The 17276-nt window shown below is 45.6% G+C and overlaps 3 protein-coding genes across 3 annotated transcripts in view; 2 read left to right on the top strand and 1 right to left on the bottom strand.

The window, feature by feature from the left end:
• Positions 1 to 17276, top strand: part of LOC309550236 (uncharacterized protein) — a gene marked incomplete at both ends in the record, with an annotated part of 809557 nt that overhangs the window by 260458 nt on the left and 531823 nt on the right. The window contains 2 exon segments of the mRNA XM_082250647.1: positions 13545 to 14297; positions 14412 to 14450. Of these exon segments, the coding sequence (XP_082106773.1) occupies positions 13545 to 14297; positions 14412 to 14450 (792 nt within the window).
• The window catches only part of LOC309548765 (uncharacterized protein), a gene marked incomplete at its 3' end in the record, with an annotated part of 203203 nt that overhangs the window by 108340 nt on the left and 77587 nt on the right, over positions 1 to 17276 (bottom strand). The window lies entirely within an intron of this gene.
• Positions 1 to 17276, top strand: part of LOC309550731 (uncharacterized protein) — a 395974-nt gene that overhangs the window by 54558 nt on the left and 324140 nt on the right. The window lies entirely within an intron of this gene.

Genomic DNA, 17276 nt, shown 5'->3' on the forward strand with positions numbered 1-17276 from the left:
ATATTGCCAAAAGTATTGGGACGCCTGCCTTTACACACACATGAACTTTAATGGCATCCCAGTTTTAGTCCGTGGGGTTCAATATTGAGTTGGTCCACCCTTTGCAGCTATAACAGCTTCAACTCTTCTTGGCACAATGCAGTCAGGCAAATACCGTTCTCCTGGCAACCACCAAACCCAGACATGTCCATCAGATAGCCAAACAGCTCATGTTCTATCCAGAACTTTCAGGGTTCCTCTGATTTATTTCAGTTTACTGCATATACTGTCCAAGTATGCTGTATGTCTATTGGCTATTGCAAGCTGTAATATCTATATACCCTCTTCATGGTGTAATATCTATATACCCTCTTCATGGTGTAATATCTATATACCCTCTTCATGGTGTTATATCTATATACCCTCTTCATGGTGTTATATCTATATACCCTCTTCATGGTGTAATACCTATATACCCTCTTCATGGTGTAATACCTATATACCCTCTTCATGGTGTAATATCTATATATACCCTCTTCATGGTGTAATATCTATATATACCCTCTTCATGGTGTAATACCTATATACCCTCTTCATGGTGTAATATCTATATATACCCTCTTCATGGTGTAATACCTATATACCCTCTTCATGGTGTAATATCTATATATACCCTCTTCATGGTGTAATACCTATATACCCTCTTCATGGTGTAATATCTATATACCCTCTTCATGGTGTAATATATATTCTATATATACCCGTTTCATGGTGTAATATCTATATATACCCTCTTCATGGTGTAATATCTATATATACCCTCTTCATGGTGTAATATCTATATACCCTCTTCATGGTGTAATACCTATATACCCTCTTCATGGTGTAATATCTATATATACCCTCTTCATGGTGTAATATCTATATATACCCTCTTCATGGTGTAATATCTATATACCCTCTTCATGGTGTAATACCTATATATACCCTCTTCATGGTGTAATATCTATATACCCTCTTCATGGTGTAATATCTATATACCCTCTTCATGGTGTAATATCTATATACCCTCTTCATGGTGTAATATCTGTATACCCTCTTCATGGTATAATATCTATATACCCTCTTCATGGTGTAATATATATATACCCTCTTCATTGCCTCTTTTGTGAAATACAATGGATGTAACTTCTTTATTTTTGGTAAATTCAATAAAAATAAAATTACAAAAAAGAATTCCCAGCACCGCTCACCTCTCCTGTCAGCAGCTCCATCATCTTCTTGGTGACTTCTAGAATCTTCTGCATGTTGTGTCTCTCAGGTTTTAGGGAGTCACATGGAGGCACTGTGATGGTCATATGATCACCTGACTTTACCAGAGGAAATCTCTGTATTGAGGAACCAATAGGAATATCATGTTAGAATCCCAGTATCCTCCTCACCTCTCCGTTCAGGTCTGTGTTTTATTAATGGAGATAAGAGTGATGTCATGTGACCTCCCAGAATCCTCCTCCCCTCTCCGGTCAGGTCTGAGTTTTATTAATAGAGATAAGAGTGATGTCATGTGACCTCCCAGAATCCTCCCCACCTCTCCGGTCAGCAGGTAGATGATCTCCAGGGTGAGGTTTAGTATCTTCTCAGTCATGTGACTCTGGTCCTCCTCCATCCTCATTGGTCATGTGATCTATACAGGTTTCCCTGTAAACCAATAATTGATGACGGAGAATGATGTGGACTGTACTGGTTGTACAATATTAGGATGGGGATGTATGGGGGATAATATGAGGGAAGAATGGACCCCGGTGGGATTACACAGAGGAACATTCAGTTTAGTGTTGTTTTTGATCCAGAAGTCTCTTACCTTTGGCTTGACAGATCACAAAGTATTTTTTGCTAGTTTTTTATCTACTGGTAAAAAGGGACAAATAAGATTGCCTTTTGTATAAACAAACCCCCCATCCCCCACACCTAATACAAGTCTACTAAGTTGTTAAACAAAAAAAGACTAATCGAGAAATAAGAATGAAGAGAATGTTCCGGCCCCATAAGTGGGGAAATGTTCTGCCCCTGAAGCGGTTAATCTAGGTTTCCACACCATATATATGTGTATCATCATCTACTGGAGATAAAAGAGGTCACAGTGACTATGGAGGAAGAGGACGGACATGACGGGGGGGGGGGGTTACTGGGTGTAAATAGAAAATAAGATCTTATTACCTCCTCTGCTGCCACTTCCAGCAATGTCTTCTCTTTATTTTCTAGCAACTGACCTTTCACCCGGAAAATCTTTTTTATATCTGACATCACTTCCTGTCTGTATCTGACATCACTTCTTGTCTGTATTCCATAGACACTTCCTGTCTGGGTAGAGGTGAGATCACCACCTTGTGGAGCTCCGAGGAACTGCAGCCCTGAGAAACGTCTGGTAGTGTGAACACGGCCTTGTGCTGTGTGTGTATGTACTGTATATCCTTCCCCTTTCTCTCCTCCCTGAGTGTGTATGAAGAGGCGGAGCTCCTGCTGGAACAGCGGTCGGAGGAGGAAGCCGAGTCTAGGAGGGAGACTGACAGAAAGCGCAGCAGATTTGCAGGAGTGAGCGAGGAGGATCCAGTTCCTTTGCCATCGGAGGTGAGGAGAGTGTGAAGGATGTTTGTGACTCTGGTAGCTGAAAATCTGGGAGTCATATTGCTCTGGTGAGTGGAGTGGGGAAGCACTACTAAGGGGGTGCCCTCACCATCACGCGTGAAACATAAAGTAAAAACGATCTAACACAGGAAGTTGAAAAAAAGCCTGGGTCATTGCTAGATCTATTGTGTCATGCCTTTTGCCTGTCCAGCGAATGTGGACTACAAGAAAATGGCCGTCCCATGCATTCTTATGGGGAACTAACAGAAAATGGCTGCCCATACATTTTCAATGGAAAATATTGAGCACAAATCTATAGCAAAATGGCGGCCCCCACGACGCGCCATGCGGTCTTCGGGACCCAGTTCCAGGTCCCCTGGTCCCAGACAAGTGGCATCAGAAGGTCCTTAACAAAAGACCCCACCAGGACAGTCACCCCCCCCCCGCAGGAACACCGCAGCGGCCATACTATTACCGCCCCTCAAGGTAAGAACCTACTAGGGGAAGGGGGAGAATAACTGGGGGGGGGGGCTGGTATGTCCAAGAGGCCACGGGAACCAAGGGATCTCCTGAGGGTCCAACCTTTCCAAGGAGGGGGCCCACGTCCACCCCGAGACTGCCAGAGGATTGGGGGGAAAGCATTACTCACCATACCACAGTAGCAGGTGGGCGCCACTCCAAATAGACCACCTCCCACCCGGGGTGGGGGTGCTACCAGCCAGGGGGAACACTGAGACTCAGGGCGTTCCAGGTCATCACGTCCCAGTGAGACGGTCCACTCGCAGGGTCTTCCCCATCCATCGGGGCTCTGTCATGGTGAGGCCTAGTGCTGGACTATAACCTGCTCACTCTCGCTGTCCAGGCTGGATCTAGATTATCTAGTGCAAAACTGCAGTTGGCTGTTGCTTGTAGTTCTCCAGGAACTCTAAACTAGTAAATAAAGATTACATATAACAAAAATTTCCCTTTTAAATAGCTAAGACCGAAATCCCAGCAGGGAATTAGGTCCTACTCCTAAACTAGGCAGAAACAAATGGAGGGCTGTAGCAGAGTGTGTGGGGTTATGCCTGCAGGGACAGCCCCATAGGCGTGGTAAAGCTTTTTTCTGCCTAGTGTCCTATTCCTGATGGGAGAAACATAACCCAATGGTCTAAGAAGATATGGAGCTACATCTGTCAATGAACGATAGAGAAATATTTCTATCCCCCTTGGTGGGAGTGGAGATGACCCATCTATAAGAATATACAGTACATACACACACAGCACAAGGCCGTGTTCACACTACTAGATGTTTCTCAGGGCTGCAGTTCCTCTGAACTCCACAAGGTGGTGATCTCACTTCTACTCAGACAGGAAGTCTCTATGAAATACAGACAGGAAGTGATGTCAGGGACAGACAGGAAGTTCCAGGTGAAAGGTCAGTCAGGAGATAGTAGAGAGGAGACATTACTGGAAGTGGCAGCAGAGGAGGTAATAAGATCTTATTTTCTATTTACACCCAGTAACCCCCCCCCCCCCCCCCGTCATGTCCATCCTCTTCCTCCATAGTCACTGTGATGTCTTTTATCTCCAGCAGATGATGATATACCCATATATAGTGTGGAAACCTAGATTAACCTCTTCAGGGGGATCAGTTGATGAATAATATATCTACCTTCCCAAGCTGGCCATACATGGTTCAGTTTTATTGTTCAGCCAGCGGGAGGAGAGAAAAAAAACTGAAGCGATTCCTCAATCCATACATTGGAGGGGGATGGGGGAATCCGCCCCGCTGCACTATTGTATTCTGACAATGGGGGGCACTCCTCCGCTCTCAGAATACACAGATCAGTGATGAAGCTATTGGCTGCAGCTACTGATGGAGTGAATTTTATCCGACAGTGACCACACATGGATGGAAATGTGACCGATCCCTGCTGAACCAGCTGAATTTCCATGTATCTATCTATGGTCACCTTAAGTGACTTCCTCCCCCTCCCCCTCATCTCCTTCATTATGTAAGTCATGCTGAGATAATCTCCCATTGGCTGAGCAATATTCTCATTTGTCTCTGAGCTCCTTTCTTGCTATTCCTCGTCCAGCCTGTTGTTTCCTTGGATTGATTTTCTGTGTAGTGACCCCGGCTTCATCTCTTGGATGCGCTCGTCTGTTGCTTGCCCTGACCTTTATCCTGATTCCTGGATCTCCTCCTCATCTCACCTCCATATCTTACACAGCTTTTCTCCACACCTGCAGTGACCGTGGGGGGGGGGGGGGGGTTGCTTAGGGTGGAAACTTGGCACCAGCATGCTGAAAAATTCATCCCCACCATTAGGAGCTCTGGAGAAATTTGTCTGCTATTTACAATCCGTTCCTCCAGACATCCCCTGCTCACATGAGAGATTACTTTCACAAATTCCTGACACATTTCTGTATGAAAAGACAAAGGGAGTCGTGCTAAAGCATATGTAGAATCAAAATGTGGCGGCTGGACAATGCATATTATATAGGCTGTGAAATACAAATAGGTAACATCGATCTATCAGGATCGTTAAGTGTAGGCATGTAAACAATACACTAATGTGACCTAAATCAAAACATTGTGCAGTCCACTCAAATAGTAGATGATCCAATAGATGATCAAATAATAAAGTTCAATCCAATTGGTTGTATGACAGAGATCTTCCACCCAGGTGAATGATAAGATGACAAACAGCATGTGATCCCATCCACCAAACACAGTCTCTTACCAGAGAGAAATAGGAAATGCACATCGAGTAGTTAAGGACTACTACAGCCTACTCCCAGCATGACTGCTCCAGAAAAATCCAACCACAGGTATAAACCAGCACTGGCTTCCCTCAGAATCTTGATGGTAAATCTCTCACAGGAATGATATGGAGTGGGGAATAATAGACAAGCGGGACAAGCCCATAGTGTGATATCGCCAAATACAGTTTATTGTCAAACAAATAGAAATTGCACTCACCCACAAACCAAATAAATGAGCATATAGTTGCTATGATGAACCGGAGGCTTCTGGCGATCAGTCTCCCTGGTACCACCAAAAAGATGGCCGACTTCGGGCTTCCGGGTGTGACGAAGTGACGCTGGATTAGCTCCTCCCAACGCGTTTTGTCATTACGACGTTGTCAAGGGGGCGTAGCCAGCGCCCGCGTCACAGCCCTTAAATAGTCAGTCGGATAACCGGCAATAATGCACAGCTGGGACTTCCGGCGTGACCACTCGCAACAGGAGGTGACCTATGCGCTCCAACCTGGAGCGCAAGAAGTGCATAGCCAGGAAATAATAAGGTTAGCGGCCAAAAATGGCCAAAGAGGCTCCATCTACTTGCTCCGAAAAGGAGATGATACGAAATGCAGATCACCCAATAGTAATACGGAATCTAGGTCAAGGTAGGAGCCTCATAGTAAAACACAAAAGAGTAAATATCACACTCAGAATCCCGAATGGGGAAGTCACCAGAAGCGAACCAGTGCATCACAGCTCAAATACAAAATAATTGAATGCAATAAATACAATCTAAAATTTAAAATAACAATCTAAAATTATATAATCACATTTATTTAAAACTACTATAAAATGGAAACCGCATATTCCATAAAATCATGATGTAAACAGGACCCAATATATTACGGACAGCGAAAATTCAATCATGTAATAAATACATTCTAAAAAGCTAAAAGGCATGGTGTAGAATTATAGTTAAATGGATGGATGTAAACGATATGACTAAAAGAGAGAGAGAAGGATGGATGGATGGGTCAAGGAATCACAGTGAATGGGCAAACCTCAGCTATTGTTAATGAAGGCATTAACATCCCATTCAATGTTCAGGCCAAACGGCCTATACACCTTGAGTAAATAAATCCATCTCATCTCCAATTTTGATACTTCCCTCCTAATATGGCAACCCCTCCAGTGAGGCTGTAGTACATATATGATCATAAAGGAAGTGCCCCTAGGATCCCTAGCATGTTTCAGATCAAAATGTTTTGATAAGGAATGCTTAGGAAAGCCCTTCCTAATATTAGCCACATGCTCGTTCATCCGTACCTGAAAAGGACGGATGGTGCGGCCTACGTAATGCAGGCCACAAGGGCAAGTAATAAGGTAAACAACGTTCTTAGTTGTACATGTGGAAAAGTGTTCTATCTCGAAAGTCTTTTTAGTAACATTTGAAGAAAAATCAGTATACTTTTACTCCTCAAATGATTCAGCCTACAGATGGAACAACGTCTGCATGGGTAAAAGCCTTTCATTTGAAAAAACGGGACTGGCTTCCGAGGGGGATCAACTATATTGGGCACAACCGACAGTCTTAACGGGGGCAAGCCCCTAAATGTGAGTGCAGGAGACTCAGGTAAGAGGGGCCCCAAAACCCTATCGCTTTTAAGGATGCCCCAGTGTTTCCTCAGAAGTTTCTTTACCATGAAATGTTGGGACCAATAGCTGGTAAAAAAAGTGAACTTAGGTGGAACTTTGGGAATCCTAGTAGGCTCATCAAGTGTCCTGGGCCTAGACATAGGGTCCAGAATATGCCTCCGATCAATAGATCCCACATTCTGTATGGTAAAGCTCAAAGTTCATGCTTCAGCTTAGAGGTAGGACGCACCCAGGAACAATGATTTAGTTTGCAAGGGAGCCTCATATAGAGGACTCTCAAATCTCTCCATTCAAATGTCCCTCCCTTCAGAGTCTATATGTCCTATGACATCACACTGACCTCAAAGCTCCCCCCATGTCTTTCCCTTGGACAGAGGGGTGGCTGTGGACGTGGTATACTTGGATAGAGGTGTGGCTGTGGACGTGGTATACTTGGACAGAGGGGTGGCTGTGGACGTGGTATACTTGGACAGAGGGGTGGCTGTGGACGTGGTATACTTGGACAGAGGGGTGGCTGTGGACGTGGTATACTTGGACAGAGGGGTGGCTGTGGACGTAGTATACTGGGACAGAGTAGTGGCTGTGGGCGTGGTATACTTGGACAGAGGGGTGGCTGTGGCTGTGGACGTGGTATACTTGGACAGAGGGGTGGCTGCGGATGTTGTATACTTGGACAGAGGGGTGGCTGTGGACGTGGTATACTTGGACAGAGGGGTGGCTGTGGACGTGGTATACTTGGACAGAGGGGTGGCTGTGGACGTGGTATACTTGGACAGAGGGGTGGCTGTGGACGTAGTATACTGGGACAGAGTAGTGGCTGTGGGCGTGGTATACTTGGACAGAGGGGTGGCTGTGGCTGTGGACGTGGTATACTTGGACAGAGGGGTGGCTGCGGACGTTGTATACTTGGACAGAGGGGTGGCTGTGGACGTGGTATACTTGGACAGAGGGGTGGCTGTGGACGTGGTATACTTGGACAGAGGGGTGGCTGTAGACGTGGTATACTTGGACAGAGGGGTGGCTGCGGACGTGGTATACTTGGACAGAGGGGTGGCTGTGGACGTGGTATACTTGGACAGAGGGGTGGCTGTGGATGTGGTATACTTGGACAGAGGGGTGGCTGTGGACGTAGTATACTGGGACAGAGTAGTGGCTGTGGACGTGGTATACTTGGACAAAGGGGTGGCTGCGGACGTTGTATACTTGGACAGAGGGGTGGCTGTGGACGTGGTATACTTGGACAGAGGGGTGGCTGTGGACATGGTATACTTGGACAGAGGGGTGGCTGTGGACATGGTATACTTGGACAGAGGGGTGGCTGTGGACGTGGTATACTTGGACAGAGGGGTGGCTGTGGACGTGGTATACTTGGACAGAGGGGTGGCTGTGGACGTGGCATACTTGAAAAAGCGTGTGGCACCGTTCCCCACACACGGCTAATGTGTAAGGTAAAAAGTCTACAGGCTGTAAAATCCATTTGTAAAAGGGATAGAAAATATGCTAAAAGACAGAGAATAGTGGTTAATGATTCTTACTCTGAAAGGTCTAAGGTTATCAGTGGTGTGGGTATAGGATTGAATATATGGAGGTTTTCTATGTGTGTTTTTTTTTTTTTCTATGTTGGATAATCTGAATGGACTTTGTATCTTTTTTCAACCAGATTAACTATGTGTGTGGATGTTATCTATATCATTGTGTGTCAGGTTCCTATAAGGTGTCAGGATGTCACTGTCTATTTCTCCATGGAGGAGTGGGAGTATTTAGAAGGACACAAGGATCTCTACAAGGACGTCATTATGGAGAATCAGCCACCCCTCACATCTCCGGGTAAGAGGAGACTTTATTGTAAAGGAGAGAGCAGTACGGAGGCTCCACCTAGATCCCCCATCATCTGATAAACACATAGAAACAATGTATTCAGTCAGTGTGTGTGTTTCCTACAGATGGATCCAGTAATGGGAACCCTCCAGAGAGATGTCCCCGTCCTCTGTATTCCCGGGATTCCACACAGGAAGGTCACACCATCCCTCACCATCATCAGGTAGATGAGGAACAATCACTGATAGTATCATTAGGATCTGTACATTATCTGCATTGTTACATTGATGTCATTTTTATTATATATTCAGAGTGAAAACCTGAAAGATTCTAAAGTTGAGGTTAAAGAAGAGATAAAAGAGGAGGATGATGAGGATGGGGTGATGGAGGAGTCAGAGTTTCTAAAAGAACACAAAGATCTGTATCAGGACACAATGGTGGAGTCATCCAGCTACAGAAACCCACCAGAGAGATGTCCCCGTCCTCTGTATTCCCAGGATTCCACACAGGAAGATCACACCATCCCTCACCATCATCAGGTAGATGATTTTCAATGATTGGTAGTTCTGATTTAAACACAGCATGTTTGTTACTTGAATTTTTTTATTATTTATTCAGAGTGGAAACCTCTGGGATGATAATATTAATGTTAAAGGAGAGTATAAAGAGGAGGATGAGGAGTATGGAGTGATGAAGGAGTTTTCAGAAGGACACAAGGATATGATGGAGCCACCTAATACCAGGAACCCACCAGAGAGATGTCCCCGTCCTCTGTATTCCCGGGATTCCACACAGGAAGGTCACACCATCCCTCACTGTTACAAGGTTGGTGGACGGAGCTTATAAAACACTCATGGAGACAATGTGTGGATTTTTATGTGATGTCACAATAATAAATCTTATATTTTAAAGATGATATTCTCTCTCATTTTCTTGGTGTAGAGTGGAGATCCAATCGATATAGAATTTGAGGTTAAAGCAGAAGAAGAAGAGAGGTATGTGAGGGATGATCAGCAGTCTATGGAGGAGGATGGAATAACGGGGACATTTATAGAGGAGGACACTCCTACAGAGATCAGCACAGGTGGGTCATTAACACTAAATACATTCCTCCACCCATACTGCTCACTGATTGGTCCAGAGTAGGGCGGGGACTGGGTGATATCAGCCTGTAATCCCCTGGTCACTTTCCTGAGCTGTGTTCCCCCGTCCTGTATTCCTGTATTTCTCTTGGATAATCTTCCTTCTCTGTGCTGCAGACACAATTTATTTCTCTAGACTGGATTTATGGAGATTCTGGGATTCAGCTGGCAGCAAAATTTTTTCACTATAGGTGTTACCAGACCTAGGCACCTAGGACATGTGTTTTGGTTCTTCTTCCCCATGCCCGGGTCTAGTAAGATCTCTGACAGAACAATTCTCCCGGGGTTACTTGCTCTGTTATTTGCTGGCTGTGCCGGGTGGAGGGATATGTCTGTATAGTCTCACACCCAAGTCACTGAGTGCAGTCTCAGGAGATGGGAGGCAGCGGTGTGGGACCTCTGCAACTTGTCTCATGTGAACATTTAAGCTTCCACTGATTCCTGAATACCAATATTAAGAGTTCTGACCCTTACACTGTATAATTTATATTATAAATGTAAATGGTGGAAAGCTGGGAGAATGCCATCATCCCGGTCATAACATCCAAAAAATACCCTCCATAGGAGTAGGGACTATTATAGGCAAATAATACAAAAGAAATTCCAAAAACATGGATTATGAAACAATATCCATTTTATTACATACAGATTGAAAACTAGAATAAAAGAATGTGTCTTGTGAACATTTGTGAGATAGCAGTTTACCGGTATGATTACCAAGACCTCAACCAAAACATAATGAAATGAGACATCCGAGGCATTTCGAAAATGAGGGTCGGAAATCTTCTTCGGGATGCTCATATGGTAGGTATAAAGGTATTCCGGCCATATACACTGCCTTCACATGGACAAGCCAAGGATCATAAAGACAAAAATTTGTGCTACCATGATGCTTAGGCTTAAGACAGAGGGCGCTGTGATTCAGTCTGCAGAGCCACAGGGGGCATCAAAATAGGACCAGGTATCCTCAGATGGATGTAATTACACTAGTGACAGCAACACCACACTGCTAGATGGAACTGTCATCCAATGGTAAGTGTAATGCTGAATACAGAGCAGGCAGCTGAGGTCATCTAACATGAGCTTCCAGACCCACAGATTCATCAGGCTGGGTGGTGTCGCTGCAAAAACACTGGTAACAGCAAAGCACGGTGCCGTTCTGGCTGCTCAGCTGCACCACCAATCACTCTGCTCCAGCCTGTTGGTCTAGAAGTTCATGTTAGATGGTCACAATTCAGCCTCTCTTTCCAGCATGTTATTACACAAATGTTCACAGGCCACATTCTTTTATAATCTAGTTTTCAGTCTGTATGTAATAAAATGGATATTGTTTTATAGTCCATGTTTTTGGAATTTGTTTTGTCTTATGTGCCCATAATAGTCCCCACTCCATTGGAGGGTATTTTTTAATATATCTTTTATATATATATATATATATTATACTGTATATATATATATATATATATATATTTATTACATACTCCTGACGCCTGCACTATATACTCTAGGTTTAAAGTGGAGTTCCACCCTATTTTTATACTTACTTCCATCTTCTCGCTCCGGGTCACCTGAAAAAGAAATGGATAATCGCATATTTTTTTTTTTTTTTACTTACCTCGTAGCAAAGAAAATATACGTCATAGCTCCCAGGAATCATTGCGCCTGCACCGGCCCCGACCCCGACGTCAGTTCCGGGTCGCGCGCGTCATCCCCTTCTAAACAGCTTCTGGGCATGCCCAGAAGCTGTGAAGGGATGACGCGCGCGACCCGGAAGTGACGTCGGGGCCGGCGCAGAGCATCGTGGGACCAAAGAAGGCGGAAGAAGACGCCGAAGAGGACGCGCTGGCTTCAAGCTGCCCACATCTGAGATGGCAGCGCTGGACAAGACGTTTGCAAGGTAAGTATTTGTCCTAACAGGTAAGTGCAACCCGGGACAGATCAGAGGCTAGCCATTGTGGAATGCACTAGCCCTGACTGTCCCAGGGGTATTAAAAAAAAAAAAAAAAAAATCCAGGGTGGAACTCCGCTTTAAGATGTAAAAGTACAGCGCTATATAAAAACAATCAATATAAAGTGCTTCATAAACCATAGAGTGACAAGGTGCTTCTTACGATATACATAAAATTAATATATATACATCTCACATTATCCAAAAGTGCATGAATAAAGAAAGGGGGTCTCAATAAAGTACATAAAAGATATATATATTCAAGGCCAATCCAAGTAAACTTAATACATGAAGTGCTTGATAGGTGTCTCCATCCACAATGTGCTCAAAAACACCACCACCATTAGCCACAAGATGGCCTCTCACCTCAATTGAGTAAAAAGGAAGCAATAAATCCTTAATGGAGGTGAATCCGGACCACTGGATGCCAATTACTGGGCTGCTAATATCTCGGGCTCAGCACAATCGATGGACATGAAAGAAAGTTGCAAGAGATCTAAGTGCTCACTGAAATTCAACCCTTTATTAAAGTATAAAAAATGTCACTCACATAATAGGGCACAATCGGGGTTGTGCTGACCATACAGGCAATAATGTATATGATGAGGAGCCGTGCTGTGAAATCGTCGCTCGTCCGTCGGAGTCTCCGCCCCCTAAACGCGTGGCGTCATACGCTTGCGCGTCACGACTTCGTCAGTATACTCTATGTTGTACATTACATACTCCTGACCCCTGCACTGTATACTCTGTTGTACATTATATACTCCTGACCCCTGCACTGTATACTCTATGTTGTACATTATATACTCCTGACCCGTGCACTGTATACTCTATGTTGTACATTACATACTCCTGACCCCTGCACTATATACCCTATGTTGTACATACCATACTCCTGACCCCTGCACTATATTCTCTGTTGTACATTACATACCACCATCTTCACTCTCTGACCTCTGGTGGGGCTCAGCCCCGCTGTTATTCATGACTAAATCATGGACTAAATAAGGAAGTGCAGGACTTCTTGTGTTGGGAAGATGGCAGTGAGTGATAGAGGGGGAGGGGACACTCGTCCTATAATCCCCTCATCACTGTCACTCCTATAAAAGACACTTCTCATTGTTTCCTCACTCTCTGACTAAGGTCCATGAATAAAGAAATGAACTGGTAGGAGATCAGAGGACCCATTTACTAGTTACCTTGAGGGGGGAATTATAAGATCCACAAAGCTGTCTGATGTGGGCGGAGTCCTGGTTTAGGGGAACCAATCTGCTGATGTCTAGTAATAATCTTTGTATTTCTATTTTAGTAGATGGACGGGAGATGAGGAAAACCTCAGAGGATTGTCTCACTTTGTCTCCAGACTGTAAAGTAGAAGATGAGGACATCACACAGTATAGTCCAGGAGAAAACCCGGCTACCTCAAATGTCCATCCGGCACCACACAGTGTAGATGGACCATCGTATTCCTCTTATCCTGAGGAACCTCAGACTGTGAGGGACAGTGCCGGACCATCGTATTCCTCTTATCCTGAGGAACCTCAAGCTGTGAGGGATGGTGCCGTCCTTACAACAGATAAGAGGTTCTCCTGTTCTGAATGCGGGAAGAGTTTCATTTTGAAAGGCAATCTTAATGTGCATAAAAGATCTCACACCGGTGAGAAGCCCTATTCCTGTCCTGAGTGCGGGAAATGTTTTGCACAGAAGTCCAATCTTTCCACGCATCAGAGATTGCACACTGGTGAGAAGCCGTATTCCTGTCCTGAGTGTGGGAAATGTTTTTCAAAGAAGTCCTGTCTTTCCACACATCAGAGATCACACACTGGTGAGAAGCCGTATTCCTGTCCTGAGTGTGGGAAATGTTTTTCAAAGAAGTCCGGTCTTTCCACACATCAGAGATCGCACACTGGTGAGAAGCCGTATTCCTGTCCTGAGTGCGGGAAATGTTTTTTAAGGAAGTCCTATCTTTCCACACATCAGAGATTGCACACGGGTGAGAAGCCGTATTCCTGTCCTGAGTGTGGGAAATGTTTTTCATGCAAGTCCAATCTTTCCACACATCAGAAATTTCACACGGGTGAGAAACCGTATTCCTGTCCTGAGTGCGGGAAATGTTTTTCACAGAAGTCCCATCTTTCCACACATCAGAGATCGCACACCGGTGAGAAGCCGTATTCCTGTCCTGAGTGCGGGAAATGTTTTTCACATAAGTCTGATCTTTCCACACATCAGAGATCTCACACAGGTGAGAAGCCGTATTCCTGTCCTGAGTGTGGGAAATGTTTTGCACAGAAGCCCCATCTTTACACACATCAGAGATCGCACACGGGGGAAAAGCCGTATTCCTGTCTTGAGTGCGGGAAATGTTTTTCACAGAAGTCCCATCTTTCCACACATCAGTGCGGGAAATGTTTTTCAGGCAAGTCTGCTCTTTCCAAGCATCAGAGATCGCACACTGGTGAGAAGCTGTATTGCTGTTCTGAGTGCAGTAAATGTTTTATACAGATGTCCAGTCTTTACAAACATCAGAGATCTCACACGGGGGAGAAACCGTATTCCTGTCCTGAGTGAGGGAATTGTTCCTTACTGAAGTCCTGTCTTCCTGTACATCAGGGTCCCACACAACCCTGGAGGTGTATTAGTGCCTTGAGTGCGGGAAATGTCTTCTATATGAATGTTGGTGGACATGTGGGGAAGAAGTACACCCTGATATACACGTCAGATATACTCCATGGCTGATCTTCATCATGTAAGAAACACTTCATAAGGAGATCAGAGATCACTAAAGACATGGATGAAGTGTTGTCCCGTGTTGGCCATTGATAGCAGGAGAAAAATAAAAATAGAGTCCTTACCTTTCATTGGCTGAGTACATTTTGTGTGGGAAGATTTCACAAACACTTACAGATCTGGTTGTTATAAATGTATTCATGAAATGTGACCTGCATTCCCCCAGTCATGGTGAATTGGGATTTCCTAAAATGGTAAGTTCCATCTAGTGGCCATAATGTGCTATTCTGACAGATGTCCATGGCAGCATACGTTTGGGTAGCCCCGCCCTCGTCCCTCCCCCATAAGACCCCACCCCCATAAATGTTCAGTTACAAGAAAAAAACAAGCGCTCTAGGTTTAAGCTGATAAGGGTGGTAACTATATGCTAAAACTTGGACCAGAAATATTGTTCACATGCAAGTGATAGGGGACAAGGACAATCTGTGGACTGAATACAAAGGGATAATAAGTCCATAAAAAATCAGTCCATAAAAAGTCCAACAGGTGTAGATCAGACAAAGTCCAATTGCTGCTGTAAGGGCTGCTCCATAAAACACAGGGAAGTTGGTGCTGTGGGGTAATGCAAGAGAAAACAAACAGAGCGCCTCTAAGTGCAGCATTTATTGAAGGGTATTAAATACATAATAATAGCATCTCACATGGTAAAGGAGTATGACAAGCTATGGAAAATCCAGTGGTAAGTCTAATGTACATCCAGGGGTCCCAGAGAGTGGAAATGCCAAGAGCCAGTCTGAAGGGCGGAACGACACTGTGCAGGGAATCGTCCCTCTTCCGGATACGGCTGGGCGCCAAGGACCAAGCTGGAACGCAGAGTACGCTGCGTGACGTCACAGGAGGCAATGGATAACACAACGCGCTTCAGAGCTCTCGCACGGCTCTCATCGGGCATGCGCGCTCTTTTGTCAAGTGTAGGATAGCGGGGGGGGGGGCGTGGCTGCCAGCGCGGAAGATGGCTGCTTGTTGAGTCAGCTCCGCACGGCCACCCAGGACAAACGCCGCTACTAGGGCCCACAAAGCTCCTACACACCCCGGACACGATCCGTGACCTGCGGGGAACCATCCGCCATGGCTAAGCGCAAGAAGGATACCGGACAGTCCGGTAAAATGACGGGATATCTCATCTCCCAAGCCTCCGGGCTCCGCCAAAATGGCGGCGGGACCACGAGCGGAGGGCAGCGCGGGAAGCCGAGCCAGACGCAGATCCCCAAGCTTCCACAGCTCCAGACTACCCCACCTCAGCGCCGCATGATTACAAACCCGGATAGCGGACAATCTTCGGGTTCACCTTCGCCACCTTCTCCGTCATCCCGGAGCCCAGCAAAGCACAGACAGCGCAGGGACTCTCCTCCTCCAGCGCTGCACGATTCAGGTATGGAACTTACTTTTAACAATCAGGCCTCAGCGGCCTTCAGCCCCACTCCTGGAGACTCCTTTGCAGCCTGCCCTTCGGGGGGGAACCCTATCTCAGAATCCTCAATGAAGAACATGCTGTACTCCCTGCGAGCATCTATGCAGGCTGACATGCAGCAGCAAACCAGGCAGATAACTAAAGAAATCTCCTCTCTGGGCTCCAGGATAGATTTAGTGGAAAGAACTGTTAATACCCATGCTGAATCCATCAATATGGTTATAGACAGGACGAACTCTCAATCCGAGGAAATCGCATGGCTGAAAAATAAGGTCGCCGATCTAGAAGATCGGAGTCGGCGCAACAATATAAAGCTGAGAGGTGTTCCAGAATCGGTACCCCCCACACAACTTCTGCAATATGCGACGGAGCTGTTTAAAACTCTGGTCCCCACTATCCCGGACTCAGAACTTTTAATAGACAGGATTCACCGTCTACCCAAACCCTCCTTTCTAACGCATGATGTTCCCAGGGATGTTCTCATGAGGGTGCATTTTTTCCATGCTAAAGATCGCATCATGCTTGCCTCCAGACAGAACAATCAGCTACCGGATCCATATAGCGCTGTACAACTCTTGCCGGACCTGTCCAAGCACACACTGCAGGCTAGGCGCAACCTATCCACGATCACTAAGGCTCTGCGCAACCATCAGGTACAACACAAGTGGCGATACCCTGCGACCCTTCTGGTCACCCATGAAGGTTCATCTGTGGCTATTAGATCCCTGGAAGAAGGGATTTCAGCGCTCCGTAGATGGAACATACTGCCGGCGGATCAGGCTTTGCCGCCCTTCTCTCCACCTTTACGCCCATTGGAAGCTGAATGGCAAGTAGCATCGCACAAGAGATCCTCCAGGTCTCCGTCAGTGCACTCCAGCCCCAACGCACACTGAGGACCCACGTTTTTTGTCCTAGGCCACGGATAGCACCTCTATCTGGCCTCCTGTTATTTCTCTAGCGGTTGGTTCCGCTCTCGGACTGCCGAGACAGTCCATTTCTTATGCTTTTTGTTTTCTTTTGCCCTCATACCTATTCCTCCTTCCCCTGCTACCTCCTCCTTGGACAGTAAGGATGATTCGCAACTGATGCATTTTTGTTCTGTTTTGTACGCCCAAAGGTCAGCTCTAAGGATCCCTATGTCTACCCATGACCATTAAGGTGATATCCATCAACGCGA

This window comes from Pelophylax lessonae, assembly GCF_965119305.1.
Source record: "Pelophylax lessonae genome assembly, chromosome: 3".
NCBI lineage: Eukaryota > Metazoa > Chordata > Amphibia > Anura > Ranidae > Pelophylax > Pelophylax lessonae.